At 41.1% G+C, this 11,733-nt stretch overlaps 2 protein-coding genes across 6 annotated transcripts in view; both read left to right on the forward strand.

Moving 5' to 3' along the window:
- Positions 1-7: 7 nt before the first annotated feature.
- The window catches only part of ZUP1 (zinc finger containing ubiquitin peptidase 1), a 13,296-nt gene continuing 1,570 nt past the window's right edge, over positions 8-11,733 (forward strand). The window contains exons 1-9 of one of the 4 annotated variants that reach the window (XM_087773346.1): positions 8-440; positions 2,405-2,521; positions 3,425-3,534; positions 4,324-4,492; positions 5,839-6,027; positions 6,345-6,513; positions 7,199-7,350; positions 7,694-7,914; positions 9,148-9,330. In XM_087773346.1, coding sequence (XP_087629472.1) covers positions 137-440; positions 2,405-2,521; positions 3,425-3,534; positions 4,324-4,492; positions 5,839-6,027; positions 6,345-6,513; positions 7,199-7,350; positions 7,694-7,914; positions 9,148-9,195 — 1,479 coding nt within the window. In that variant the 5' untranslated portion in view covers positions 8-136 and the 3' untranslated portion in view covers positions 9,196-9,330. Of the gene's footprint in view, positions 441-546; positions 910-2,404; positions 2,522-3,424; positions 3,535-4,323; positions 4,493-5,838; positions 6,028-6,344; positions 6,514-7,198; positions 7,351-7,693; positions 7,915-9,147; positions 11,184-11,733 lie in introns of those variants that run through there. The other 3 variants (XM_087773348.1, XR_015707962.1, XM_087773347.1) reach the window with 3 other exon arrangements.
- LOC104008682 (amine sulfotransferase) overlaps positions 9,967-11,733 on the forward strand; it is a 26,709-nt gene continuing 24,942 nt past the window's right edge. Inside the window, exon 1 of one of the 2 annotated variants that reach the window (XM_087773354.1) lies at positions 9,967-10,078. The gene's annotated coding sequence lies outside the window, so the exon portion shown is untranslated. The remainder of the gene's footprint in view (positions 10,079-11,733) is intronic. The other variant, XM_087773355.1, reaches the window with a different exon arrangement.

The raw sequence follows: 11,733 nt of genomic DNA on the forward strand, positions 1-11,733 counted from the left end.
CAGCAGGCCCCGCGCGCGCAGGCAGCCGCCCCGGGCGAGGCGAACGGCGCTTCCCGGCGGGCGCCGGCAGGACGTGACGAGCGACGTGGGCGGAAGCGCGAGGCTTTCGTTTCCCGGGGGAGCCGCCGCCGCCGCCATGCTGGTGTGCGAGGTCTGCGGGCAGGCGCTCTCCTCGGAGGCGGCGGTGCGGCGGCACCTGCGGCGCACGCACTCGGGCCGCCAGCCCCGCTGCCCGCTCTGCGGCGCCGCCGCCCCGGGATGCGAGGAGCTTCGCCGGCACATCGAGGCGGCCCACCCGGAGCCAGGGCCGCCGGGCGGCCGCCGCCCTGAGCTCGCCGTGGGGCTGCCCGAGTGCCCCTTCTGCGGGGAGGCGGCGGGGCGGGAGCTGGAGGCGCACGTCAGGGCGCGGCACGGGCACCTGCTGGGCGCCCCGGGCGCAGGTGAGCAGCGGCGGCGGGCTTGGACCCCGCGGAGGGTGGGGCTGTCCATGGCCGCCCGGGCGGGGAGCGGAGGGCCGGGCCAGGGCCTGAGGGCCCGGGGGTGACGGCCCGGGGTTGGGGGCGCTGCCGGAGCGCCTCTTCCGCCGAGTTTTCATCCGGGCGGGTGCAGCTGGCGCGCGGCGGAGGGCAGTCCCGTGGGGAGGGACGGGGAGCCGAGACGGTGGCGGCGGCACTTGCAAAATCCGTTCCGGAGCAGAACTAACACCACTCATGCAGACGAACCTGCAGTGTTTTGCAAGCCCAAAACGCGCCATCCGTATCAATGAAAGCGAATCGTAAAGCTTTTGCGTGACAGGACGTGGTTTTTACCTATTTACCTACCTTTGGTCGCGGAGGTTTGACTTTGCCTCTTGAAGTCTCGTCTTTGGCAGGACCCTGTAGAGCAGTTGCAGTAACGCAGTAGGGAAAGGTAGGTCTCAGTTTGAAGTAGAGATTTAGGAAAGATCCAGCGCTGAAGTATTCTGAAGTAGTAAACGTTGATTTGGAGACCGCAAGGATATTTTGGGGGATAAAGTTGGAGTAAGGAAAACAGTTAATTTATTTGAATACTGTATTTTATTTTAAGTGTGCCCAGAATTTTATTCTGACTAACGGTCCAAAGTTGCTGGTACCTATTTCAGAAACTTAGTAATGGCATCTCTGCTAGTGGGTAATTATCTTAGAACACTAGCATTATGGTGTAACAAGCTATGTATATTGACAAGAAAAACAAATGATGATGAGGATGCAGAATGTGGCAGTATAATCAACCGCATTGCATATTCTGTGATTAAAAATATGTTTTTCTTAAAAGAAAAAAAATCTAGATCTTGGCACTGAATAATATTTAACTTCTATGTGTGCAAATAATGCAGAGCTTGAATAAATAACTTGCCTGCCTGCATGCCAATTTCAATTTTTAAAATACTTGCATTAAGGGTGTTTTGGTTTTTTATGTACATAGTGTGTTTCAGGAAACTGTATGTTTGCAGTGTTATGCAAAATGTTGCTGGTGAGTTTAGGTTATTATACCATCAAGTTTCCCTCCAGCCAATCATGAACTTTTAGCTTGGGCAAATGCTTTCCAGAAACAGCTAACATAGCATACTAATTCCTGTGGTTTGTGAACCTAGGAAGGTTTTTCTGTGGTGTCCAGTGACAGGATGACAGGCAGTGGGCACAAGTTGACATATGGGAAATGCCATTTAAGCACAAGAACACTTTTGGTTTTTTACTGTGGGAGTGGGCAAACACTGGAATAAGTTGTCTGGGGAGCTTGTGGAGTGCCTATCCTTGGACTTATTCGAAAACTGACTGGAAAAGGCCCTATGTAACTTAACCTGTTTAATTTGACCCTGCTTTGAGGGACTAGATGATCTCCAGAAGTCCTTTTGAACCTTACCTATTCTATATGGTACTCTTCAGTAATAATACTAAAACTGCAGAAAGAATATTTATTTGAGGAGATGCAGGAAGACCAACAAGGTAGGAATGACAGCACGTTGTACTTTATTCTTTCTGCCCACCAACTACTGTGTTATCACACGAATATTAAAGTTTCGTAAGCAAGTGTTCTTCAGTTAGCAGGACAGATCTTTTCATTACTGGTTTGATCTTTCAGACTAAGCATTTCTTAATACAAATATTATCGTAGCAAATTGTGATCTATGAGTTAAATGGGGCAAAACTTGATCAGTAGAAAGAAGGAAGATATGTCTTAAGTTTTTCAGGTATTTAGATATAAATTCTTAATTGGTTAAGAGAGTAACAGCTGTTTAGAATTTGCTGTCTTTCACTGGGGAATTTCAATGGCAACACAAAATTCATTACTGTGCATTTATCTTAGACTGTATATCAATTAGGGGGGTGATTCTCACAAAAACCAGGAATTGCATTAATCAAGAAACTGCATTTCTTTTTCACAGACACAGGAAATGGTGAACAGCTGTACGAATGTCCAATGTGCAGTCTTACCTGTACAAACATTCAGATTCTTGAAGAACATGTGGATTTACACTTACAGGAACAAAGCTTTTCGGAAGGTACATCAAGAACCACAGGCTTGATAATACTTGAAAGTATTTACAAGTATTTGCATGTTGCAGTATAGAATCTCGGAAAAAATTTAAACTAAATATTTCCTTATTTAAAAAGAGAACTGGACACACACATAATTAAGTTAACATAATTAATAGAAAGTCCTGTCACTTGTCCAAGTGATTACTTAATTACACATGCTAAAATAAATATTTGTCTATGCATGCTTGTTACGTCAATGCACTGTAAGCCAAAACTAAAACTTAAAGCAAAAAATGTTTAAAAGAAAGCCATATTATATTTTTTTTTCTAGCTCTATAGGAGGTTTACATACATGTAATTTGGAGTGCCACATTCCAGTGTGATGAGCTGAAAATCTATAGCCTATGAAAACTTCAAAGTTTTTCTCAATTCTTTTCTCTAAATGCTTGTGCTGATTCATCAGTCATAGCGATAAAGTAAAGCAATCAAAATCAATTTTATTTATTAGGATGGCTAATAAAATCCTAGAGATTCTATGTCCAGTTCTCTGATCCTAAATTTGTTTTTGTCACTTTGTTACGAGACTGTTGGCAGCGATCCTAGAAGCTAATAAGTGTGTGGTATTCAAGAAACTGGGACTTCTTGCTAACAACGAAGTGAAACAAAAGTAAACAAAAGCTATTTTCTTAGTAGTAGAGGTACATGCATTATTTGCCAAGTAATTGCTCCTGTGACTCTGCATAAACTTTGTCAAAGTCAAGAGTCTGAGTCTTGGTAGACTGAATGCAGTCGGTCCTGTTTCACGTTCATTGCTAATAGCTTAAAATAGTGTGGGATGCATCTCCTAAAATTAATGCCCAGATCCATCAGAGCATTGTTAACCTCCTGATCAAGTCTTCTCTCTTTGGAATATTATTCATGGGTAGGTGGAAACATGAGAGATCTTGAACTGGCTCAGCGACTCCAAACTGAAGAAGATAAATGGCAGAGATCAGAAGAAGAGAAGCGAGAGAGGGAAGAATTTAAGAAGCTGCAAGTACAGTAATATTTCTATATAGTAAAATTTTAACAGTTGTGCCATGGGAAGCTGAGTATCGTGGAACTGTAATGACCTGGAAGGGACATACCAGGTCAGACCTGTGCAGTCAGACAGGCTGAGTTGAGGTAGTGGCGCAGGAGTGGGTGGCAGGCAAACGCAAGCTCTCGGCAACCCCGATCCTGGCACAGGCGCTGGGCATGCCTGCCTTGAGCTACTTGGCTTTACTGCTTTGAGCGGTGCTGGCTCAGGATGGGGCCCAGTGCTCCCTACGCATGCCATACTGCTCTCGCCAGGGGCCCTGGCACACCTGGCGCCTCGAACTGTGCTCCACCCAGCTCTAGTGCTCTGCCTTGCAGCACAGCCTGGAGCATGTTCCCTGGCAGAGTGCCTGAGGCCCTGAGCATCCTGGCTATCCTCTTCCTGGATACCATCACCTGCTCCAGTGACCACTCCCCTGCTAGGTCCTGCTTCCCTATCCCTCCCACCTGACAGCCCTGATAGCTCATTTCCCACTTTTGCTACCTCCTGGTCTTTGACTGCCACTGTGCCGATGGCTGGCTGCCCAGCAGGGAGCAGAAGGATGTGCCTGCTCTTCCAACTGTACCTTTCCTAGTCCCACATTCCTGTTCAGGAGTGAAGCTTCAGCTCTAAAATATAAATCTGAAGTTTTTATGTGTTACTGTTCATTATTTTTTAAAGTTACTGATTGTGCATGCAGCTTCTCGAAATCACTAAAGACTAATTTAAAAAGTGAGATTTAAATCATGCACATTCCATCCCTAACAGAGACAGTATGGCTTGGATAATTCTGGAGGCTACAAGCAGCAATTCCTAAAGAATATGGAAAGGGAAGTTGATAGAGGAAGAATGCAGCCTTTTGAATATCACAAGAGAAAAGCTGACATGATGGAATGTTTGGCTTTTGGTATAGATGATGGGAAAACAAAGACCTCAGGTAAAAATGCTGAAATTATACAACTAAGACTGTACTTTTTAGACCTAGGTTGTAGTGACCAAACAAGTCTTTAACAAAGCATATAATTGGATGTTTGACATTGATTACATCCTAATTCTAATCCTTATTTTCTAGATCAATCTATACCATTTTATTCCTAAACTAATAAGGAAATGAAAGCTTGGTATATTTCTAATCTTTATTCTAACCTGAAGAGGTGGTTTTTTTTTTCTTTTGGTTTTTTTTTTCTTTCCTTTTTTTCTATGGAACCTTGGAACCAAGTTGTGTGGTTGAGGGCCCAAATACAATATGTATCAAAAGATGCAAATGTCTTACAACAAGTTGGTTGTCCTTGAGTGTATGCTTGTTTACTATTTAGTATTCATTGGTTCCTAACGTAGTGTAGCTGTTAAAATTTACAGCAGCATTTTATCTCGTGTTTTGTAATTGGTACTAAAATACAGTGCCGATGGATGTCCCTTCCAAAAGGCTTCCTTGTCTTTACTTGCCAGAACCACAGTTCAAAGGTCTTTTAGCTTGCTGCTAGTGGTTCTAGCTTACAAAATACTCATTTGGTTCTTGACAGGTAAAATAAAATCTCTGCTATAAGATTTATTGAGTGGAAATAATACATTTAAAGTTTTCATTCTTGGTAATGATTTAGACTTCAGAGAGGAAATCAGAAAATAATCTGTGGTGGCTGTGGAATGATTGTCTTCACAATAGCAGGGCAATAAAGAGCCTTTGGGAATTTACATATACGAATTGGAGAGGGCATTCCCAAGCATGTTCTTTCATGTAACAAAGGAGGATTTGGAATATCCTGCAAGTGGACTTTTTAAAAATAATTACAGTAATTCTCAGGTTCTGTGCCATTCCTTTTCTTGTCTTAGTTTCTCTGCGAAATAAAAGGATGACACAGTATGTATAAGTATTTCCATGTTTTTAAGGGGGTGTTGTACTGGAGGTGGCAGTGACATAGAAATGCTTTATTGGTGACATTATTTTTCCCGTTTCATTGTAATAGTTCCTGTGCATATCACAGTTTATAATGTAGTCCAAGCTGTCTAATTTAAAATGTTCATTGTGTAGCAGCAGTGAAAAAATAGCTTGAATTCTGAAAGCTTTGTAGTACATAAATTTGTCAAAGTAAAGACCATTGAAATGAAGTAGATGCAATGTCCGCTGGTTTTGTGATTTGGGTTCTAGATGTAACATAGGATCACTTAGGAGTGTTAAAATAAATTGTCTTAACCTGTATTGGTTCCAAGCTGGGGAAGGAATCTTTTTCTGTCAAATTTTGTAGTTCATTTTACAGATAAACTTTATATTTGATCTTCTTTTAGGAGTCATTGAAGCATTGTGCAAGTACTATCAGAACGAAAACAAAGATGTGAGGCATGTGTGGCTTTCAACAGGAGTAGATCACTTCCAGTCATCTTTGGGCGACAGAGGCTGGGGTTGCGGTTACAGGAATTTCCAAATGCTCCTTTCCTCGCTGTTGCAAAACAGCTCGTATAACGACTGCTTGAGAGGTATTAAACAAAACGCTGCCTATTTGTTTCACGTGCCTTAGATGACAACCTACTGACTGATGCTTTACTTTTTCATTTACACAGCAAGGCTTACTAGGTCAATTATACCTATTAAATGCTTGTTGTACCACTGTAGCTTACGTGGAAAGAATCAGAGGGGTGAATATTGGCAAGGCATGATGTGGTTGAAGTTTTAGCTTTAATTTTTTTTGGTGCATCTTTGTGACATTAACTACCTCTTATAAAAGAGCTGAATATTTTTAATTAATAGGCTATTTCAGTAACTGTAACCACAATTCAAATCTTTTCTGTTCCAGATACTACACTAATTCCTAGTATACCAAAGATTCAGTCCATGATTGAAGATGCCTGGAGAGAAGGCTTCGATCCTCACGGGGCATCGCACTTTAACAACAGATTACATGGCTCCAAAGCTTGGATAGGAGCATGTGAAATTTATTCACTGTTAACCAGTCTCAGGATAAAGTAAATATTGCTTTTTTTTTGTTGTTGTTATTTTTAAGTGCTGATTTAAGTGCTGTACCTTTAAAGGTCAGAATTGCCAACAGTGTGATGACAAAGCCACCTGAGTGGCTTTAAATTTAACCAACCTATAAACAGATCTGATTTAGCACAGCGTAAAGCTGTGTAACTCCTTAGGCAGGTAAATAAATTGTATAACTACTTAGATCATTGAGACTTGGTAAAGTATTATGCCACATACGCATAAAATCAAACGTTGGTTAAAAACTTAATTTCTGTAGAAGTTTCTTCTCAAGAAGAATCTGAATTTCAGCTATTCGCTTCCATAATTCTGAAGGCTGTTAATTGGATTCTCTAGTGTATGTGTATCACTTGTACAAAAAAAAAATCATTTTAATTTTTGCAAGCTTCACAAGCTCTTGTTAGACTGAAGAGAGTAGAGTGTTTCTTTCTTACAGAATAAATCTTCCAGTTTTGAACAGTATATATTGCATTGCTTTGTAATTATGTGTCCCCTATTCCTGTATTTTCAAAAAACAAAAGTGGTAACGACCACTTGGTGCCTGGAATTGCTGTGTTTACAAAACATTCTTGGTGCAGGAGGAAGGGACTGAGAGGTGAAAAAGTTGTTTTTAACAAACAACCTGCTTGAAATTTTATTGTTGTTTTCATTCTAAATGTTCTGTAGGTGTCAAATCATTGACTTTCACAAACCGACTGGCCCTATGGGTACACACCCTCGTTTATTTGAGTGGGTTTTGCGTTACTACTCTACAGAGAATGAAGGTGGTGCGAAGGTAGTGTGTACTTCCAAACCACCTATCTACTTGCAACATCAAGGTCAGTATCGCAATATGCTGGTTTCTTTCTGTTCTCTATCTTTCATTATATGTGCTGCAATTCAGAGCAGCATTTTACATTCTTTCTTTGCTTAATTGAAGGCATGGCTTTATTTCCTGGTATTTTTTTATTTAGTAAGAGCAACATTAAAGTCTGTATTTTTATTGGATGGAAGAGCTGGGTGTGACTGGGATCTCAACTTTTTGACATCTGCTCTTTACTTATAACTGCCTTATTAAATTTCAAGTAATATCTTCCTTGATCTGAAAATAAGGGGTATGCTACGAGGAAGGAAATGGGATTTATGTGTTTTTAAAATACTGAAAATCTACTTTGAAATTAGGTCATAGTCGTACTGTTGTTGGAATAGAAGAGAAGAAGAATAAAACCTTATGTTTGCTACTGTTTGACCCGGGATGTCCTTCCCAAGAAATGCAGAAACTGCTAAAACAAAACAGTGATGGCACTAGTCTCAAACTACTTCGGAAATTTGTGGTTAGCTTAAAAGAAAAGCAATACCAGATAGTGGCTGTAGATGGGGTACTCTCATTGGAAGAGAAAGCTGTAAGTATTTTGGAAAATAGTTTCTAAGAAAATTGAAGAGAATCTGCATCTCTTCTTCAATACTCAAATGCATATGCATATATGGTTGCATGGTGAATTTTTTTCATCTCTTCACTTTCCTCCTTGTTCTGCTCTGCTACTTTCTGCTTATTCACTGAATTGAGTAATCACAGGATCTCAATACCAAAAAGGTTTTGCATGTAAATGCATGCCACCTTGGTGTAACTGACAGCTTCTAAGACTTTTATGAAGCTTGCAGCCATTTGCATGTGTAAATTAGGTTTCTTTTTTTTTTTTTTTTTTCTTTTCATAAAGTATTTTCTCCTAAGTAACTTATTGTGGGCATATAGGGTACTTCCAAAGCATTCATAGACCAAAATTGTGCTCAGGGGTTTTTATTGCAACTTTGTAAAGCTTTGTGATGTCTATCAGCCTTTGATAGTTGAAGAACAAGGTGCACAGATACTGAGGCCTAACCATCCAATGTCTCCTCTGCTTGGACACTAGAACTAGTGCATTCTGCTTTCTGAAAGTACTTAGAACTTCATATATTCAAAACACAGCTCTGAGCAACTTATATGTTTGAGCTATCGGCATTTTTATAAATCCTATCCACGTTTCACTTTGGGCATTATAACTTTTTAAGACCTCAGAAGTTTTCAGCTGAATGTCAGATGTGATTTTTGTTTCTTAAACTTTCTCTTTCCTATGCAAAAAAATGGATTCTGAGGAACCATGTTCCAATTCTGTGGTGTCTCATCAGCACTGTTCAGCATGTTCAAGCATTGGGACAGACTTTTATTTAAACTATGAAATAACTGGTGACTGTGTCACCTGCTCAACTATATTTAACATCTGTATATTGAAATGAGGTATTGTCTTAAGTGTTTTCTGGCCCTGAACATGTCAGAAATAGGAATGAAACACAGCCATCCTCTTTTCCTCCTACTGGCAAAAGCTTTACAATTCAGGACACAGTAAAAGGAAGAGTGTAGTATGGGATTTGTGTGGGGTGCTTTGGTTTTAGGTTTTTTCCTCGTTTCAAAGACTTGATTTATATTTAAAAATAACAATTACTTAGAATTTTGTCTTGAAAGCTCCCATTTAATTAAGACGAAATATAACCCCTTATACTTAGTGAGCTTACTAAACTACTAATTTGGAAAATGCTCTTTAAAGTGGTATTTTCGTTCATTAAATTATTCTCTTTCCCCTCTCCCCACCTTTTTTTAGGCTCGCTGCCATGCTTCTCAGGTCTTAACATCAGAGAAGATTCCTTAAAGGATGCCTTTATTATCTCCTTTGGAATTTGCTGGATGCAAAACATTAAACTTCTGGACTGTGACCCTAACTCAACAATTTCTAGACTTAAACTATGTCTCCATAACTGTTTGGGGGCTCTGGAGAAGCACAACAGTAGAGTAAACCTCTAGTTTTGATCTTCAGTCAAACCTCTGCCCTCCTGATGAATCTGTAGCTCTGAAGTATTACAGCCCTTGTCTTGCTAGAAAATTTGCTGACTTCTTAGTTGCTTAAATTACAAAGCAACACCTACCATCCCATAGCAAACTATGCAGCATAGTTCAACTGTGAATAAGCAGTGGATAGAGATAATATGGAATTACTTTATTGGAGGGCCTCTGTAAATATATTTATGCTGACTCTGGCCAATGCTCTATTTCTTACCAAATTTGATCAACAAATATCTATTATACCTTATCAAATTCTCCTGCAACTATTTGCAAAGTACAGAGACAGTTCAGTGATTTCACACGATACAGTCTGTTCCACCAGGATTAGTTTACTACTGAACTTCTTTTCAGTTAGCTGGCTTCTCTAGATGCATCGCTTGTAAACGTGCACGTGTGCTTATGAGGTGGATCAGTGTTAGCATTGGCTGTGAGGTCTAAGATAGCAGTGTCCAAAGTGGGGTGCGTGTGCTCGAGGGGCTACACAAGACAATCCATTGGGGTATAGGAAGAAAGTATTTCTTTTATACCATGAATAAATAAAAATATTTTTTTAAGTGTTTATTTCATCCTTATTTCATCCTTTTTTATTTCTATTTTTTCCTGTATGTTTTATAAAGTGTAGCCCTTAGGCTTCAGAGGCATCTCAAAAGGACATTTGAGCTGGCTGTCGACTAGGGGCTCCATTGTGCAGGGTGAGTGCCATTTAAGACACTGGGGCTATTTGCTGAGACAAGTATCTTGGGTGTTTGAGGCACCCTGCCGTCTTTTAAGGACATGCTGCTCTGGCTGGATGCAAGAGTCATGCCTTTCCAGCAGGGCAGCTGAAGGCTGGGAGGGATGGTCCAGTGCACTGCAAATAGCACTAGATGCCTGTGTTTAAGCCATGGATCATGCCATGGCATCCGTTTACTGTAACTAGAGTTTAGATACTTCCATTTCATTTAGACTCTTACATGTTGGTGCCTAGATGTAGGTGTAGGAGTTTTGCCATTAATCTGTTTCTCTCATGTTTAATATGCTCTGGCAATAACAACTAGTAATCTTTGGAAGTAGTGAAATCTGTGAACACGTAAAGATATTACAACCTATAAATCAGTTTTTCTGAAACATGCATGGAAGTAGAAATTTTAATTATGAAAATGCATTAATTCCAGTAGGTATGCAGAAGTGGCCTATAACCTGTGAAAGGGTTAAATATTGAGGACACTGGAGGGGCTGAGACTAGGGATAGAGTTCCTGAGAACTGGGGGACCATCAGCTCCCACGTTAGCCCTGGTCCGTGTGGCACACGTTCTTATGCCGTATGAAGTTTTGCAGCCATGCGATCTTAACCTCTCAGAGATACAGTTCAATCTCTTCTGCACTGCTCCCTCTTCTGCACTGTTCCCTCACCTTCCCTGTGACTGGGGCTGAGTCTATTCCTGGTTAAGGCTCTGCTAATTCCAGACCGAGGATGTTCTTTACCAGTGTGACGCTGTGCCCAGATGTGTAAGCCTAAGAAGGAGGAATTGCAGCTCAGCCCCAGCTCTTCACTAATGTGTTCAGACTGCCATTGGGACCAAGCTGGTGTTTCAGTGAAATGCTGTAATGTGCCAAATTTGAAATAGCTCTTTGTACTGGCTTGTACGTGCTATTTGATTCCTACGTAGTCACCGTGGGGCAGCTAGATAATTAGTGAGCAGAAGAGTGGGAGTCTCGCTTGATCCAGCTGAAGATGCCTCTGCAAGGGCCCTTGGAAGGGCCATTCCTGGCACCACCCAGGCAGTGAACAGCTGCCTGAGATGTTTGATTCCCTGTGTAAGCATGACCTTATGCCAAGATCCCAGTAAATTTTGTCTTTGTTTTGTTGTTTTGGGTTTTGTTTTGGTTTTGTTTTGGGATGGGTTTTGGGTTTGCTTGTTGTTTTTTGGGTTGTTTTTTGTTTTTTTTTTAACAACCACTCTGGGAGTGTCAGAGCAACACAAGCCTGATTACAGATTTATTAAGGTTAAGTTCCTGGCGTCTCGCTTGTTTCAGCTTGACTCCAGGAATGTCATGTAAAGATCTGACCAACAAAGTTAATCATGGTGTAACAAACAATAGCCTTTTCCAGGGCATTACAGCTGGGGCAGGGTAGTGGGGTAACTTTCAAACATTAGCTGGGCACCACTGGAAAGAAAGCAGTGGGGTAACAAAATGTTAAAATAACCTTAAGGAAGACTATAGCCTGAATTGCTACCAAAATTTTGCCCTGAGAGAGAGAATGAGTGCATTTGGGCTCAATGCTAACTAAAATAACTGCTTAGTGGAGGTTGCCTCTTATTGTCAGACTTCCCTGGGTTCACCAAAGCCGAACTTTTTATCTTCT

Source organism: Nipponia nippon, unplaced genomic scaffold (assembly GCF_047370975.1).
Source record: "Nipponia nippon isolate SJK-2023a ecotype South Korea unplaced genomic scaffold, ASM4737097v1 scaffold_4, whole genome shotgun sequence".
Taxonomy (NCBI): domain Eukaryota; kingdom Metazoa; phylum Chordata; class Aves; order Pelecaniformes; family Threskiornithidae; genus Nipponia; species Nipponia nippon.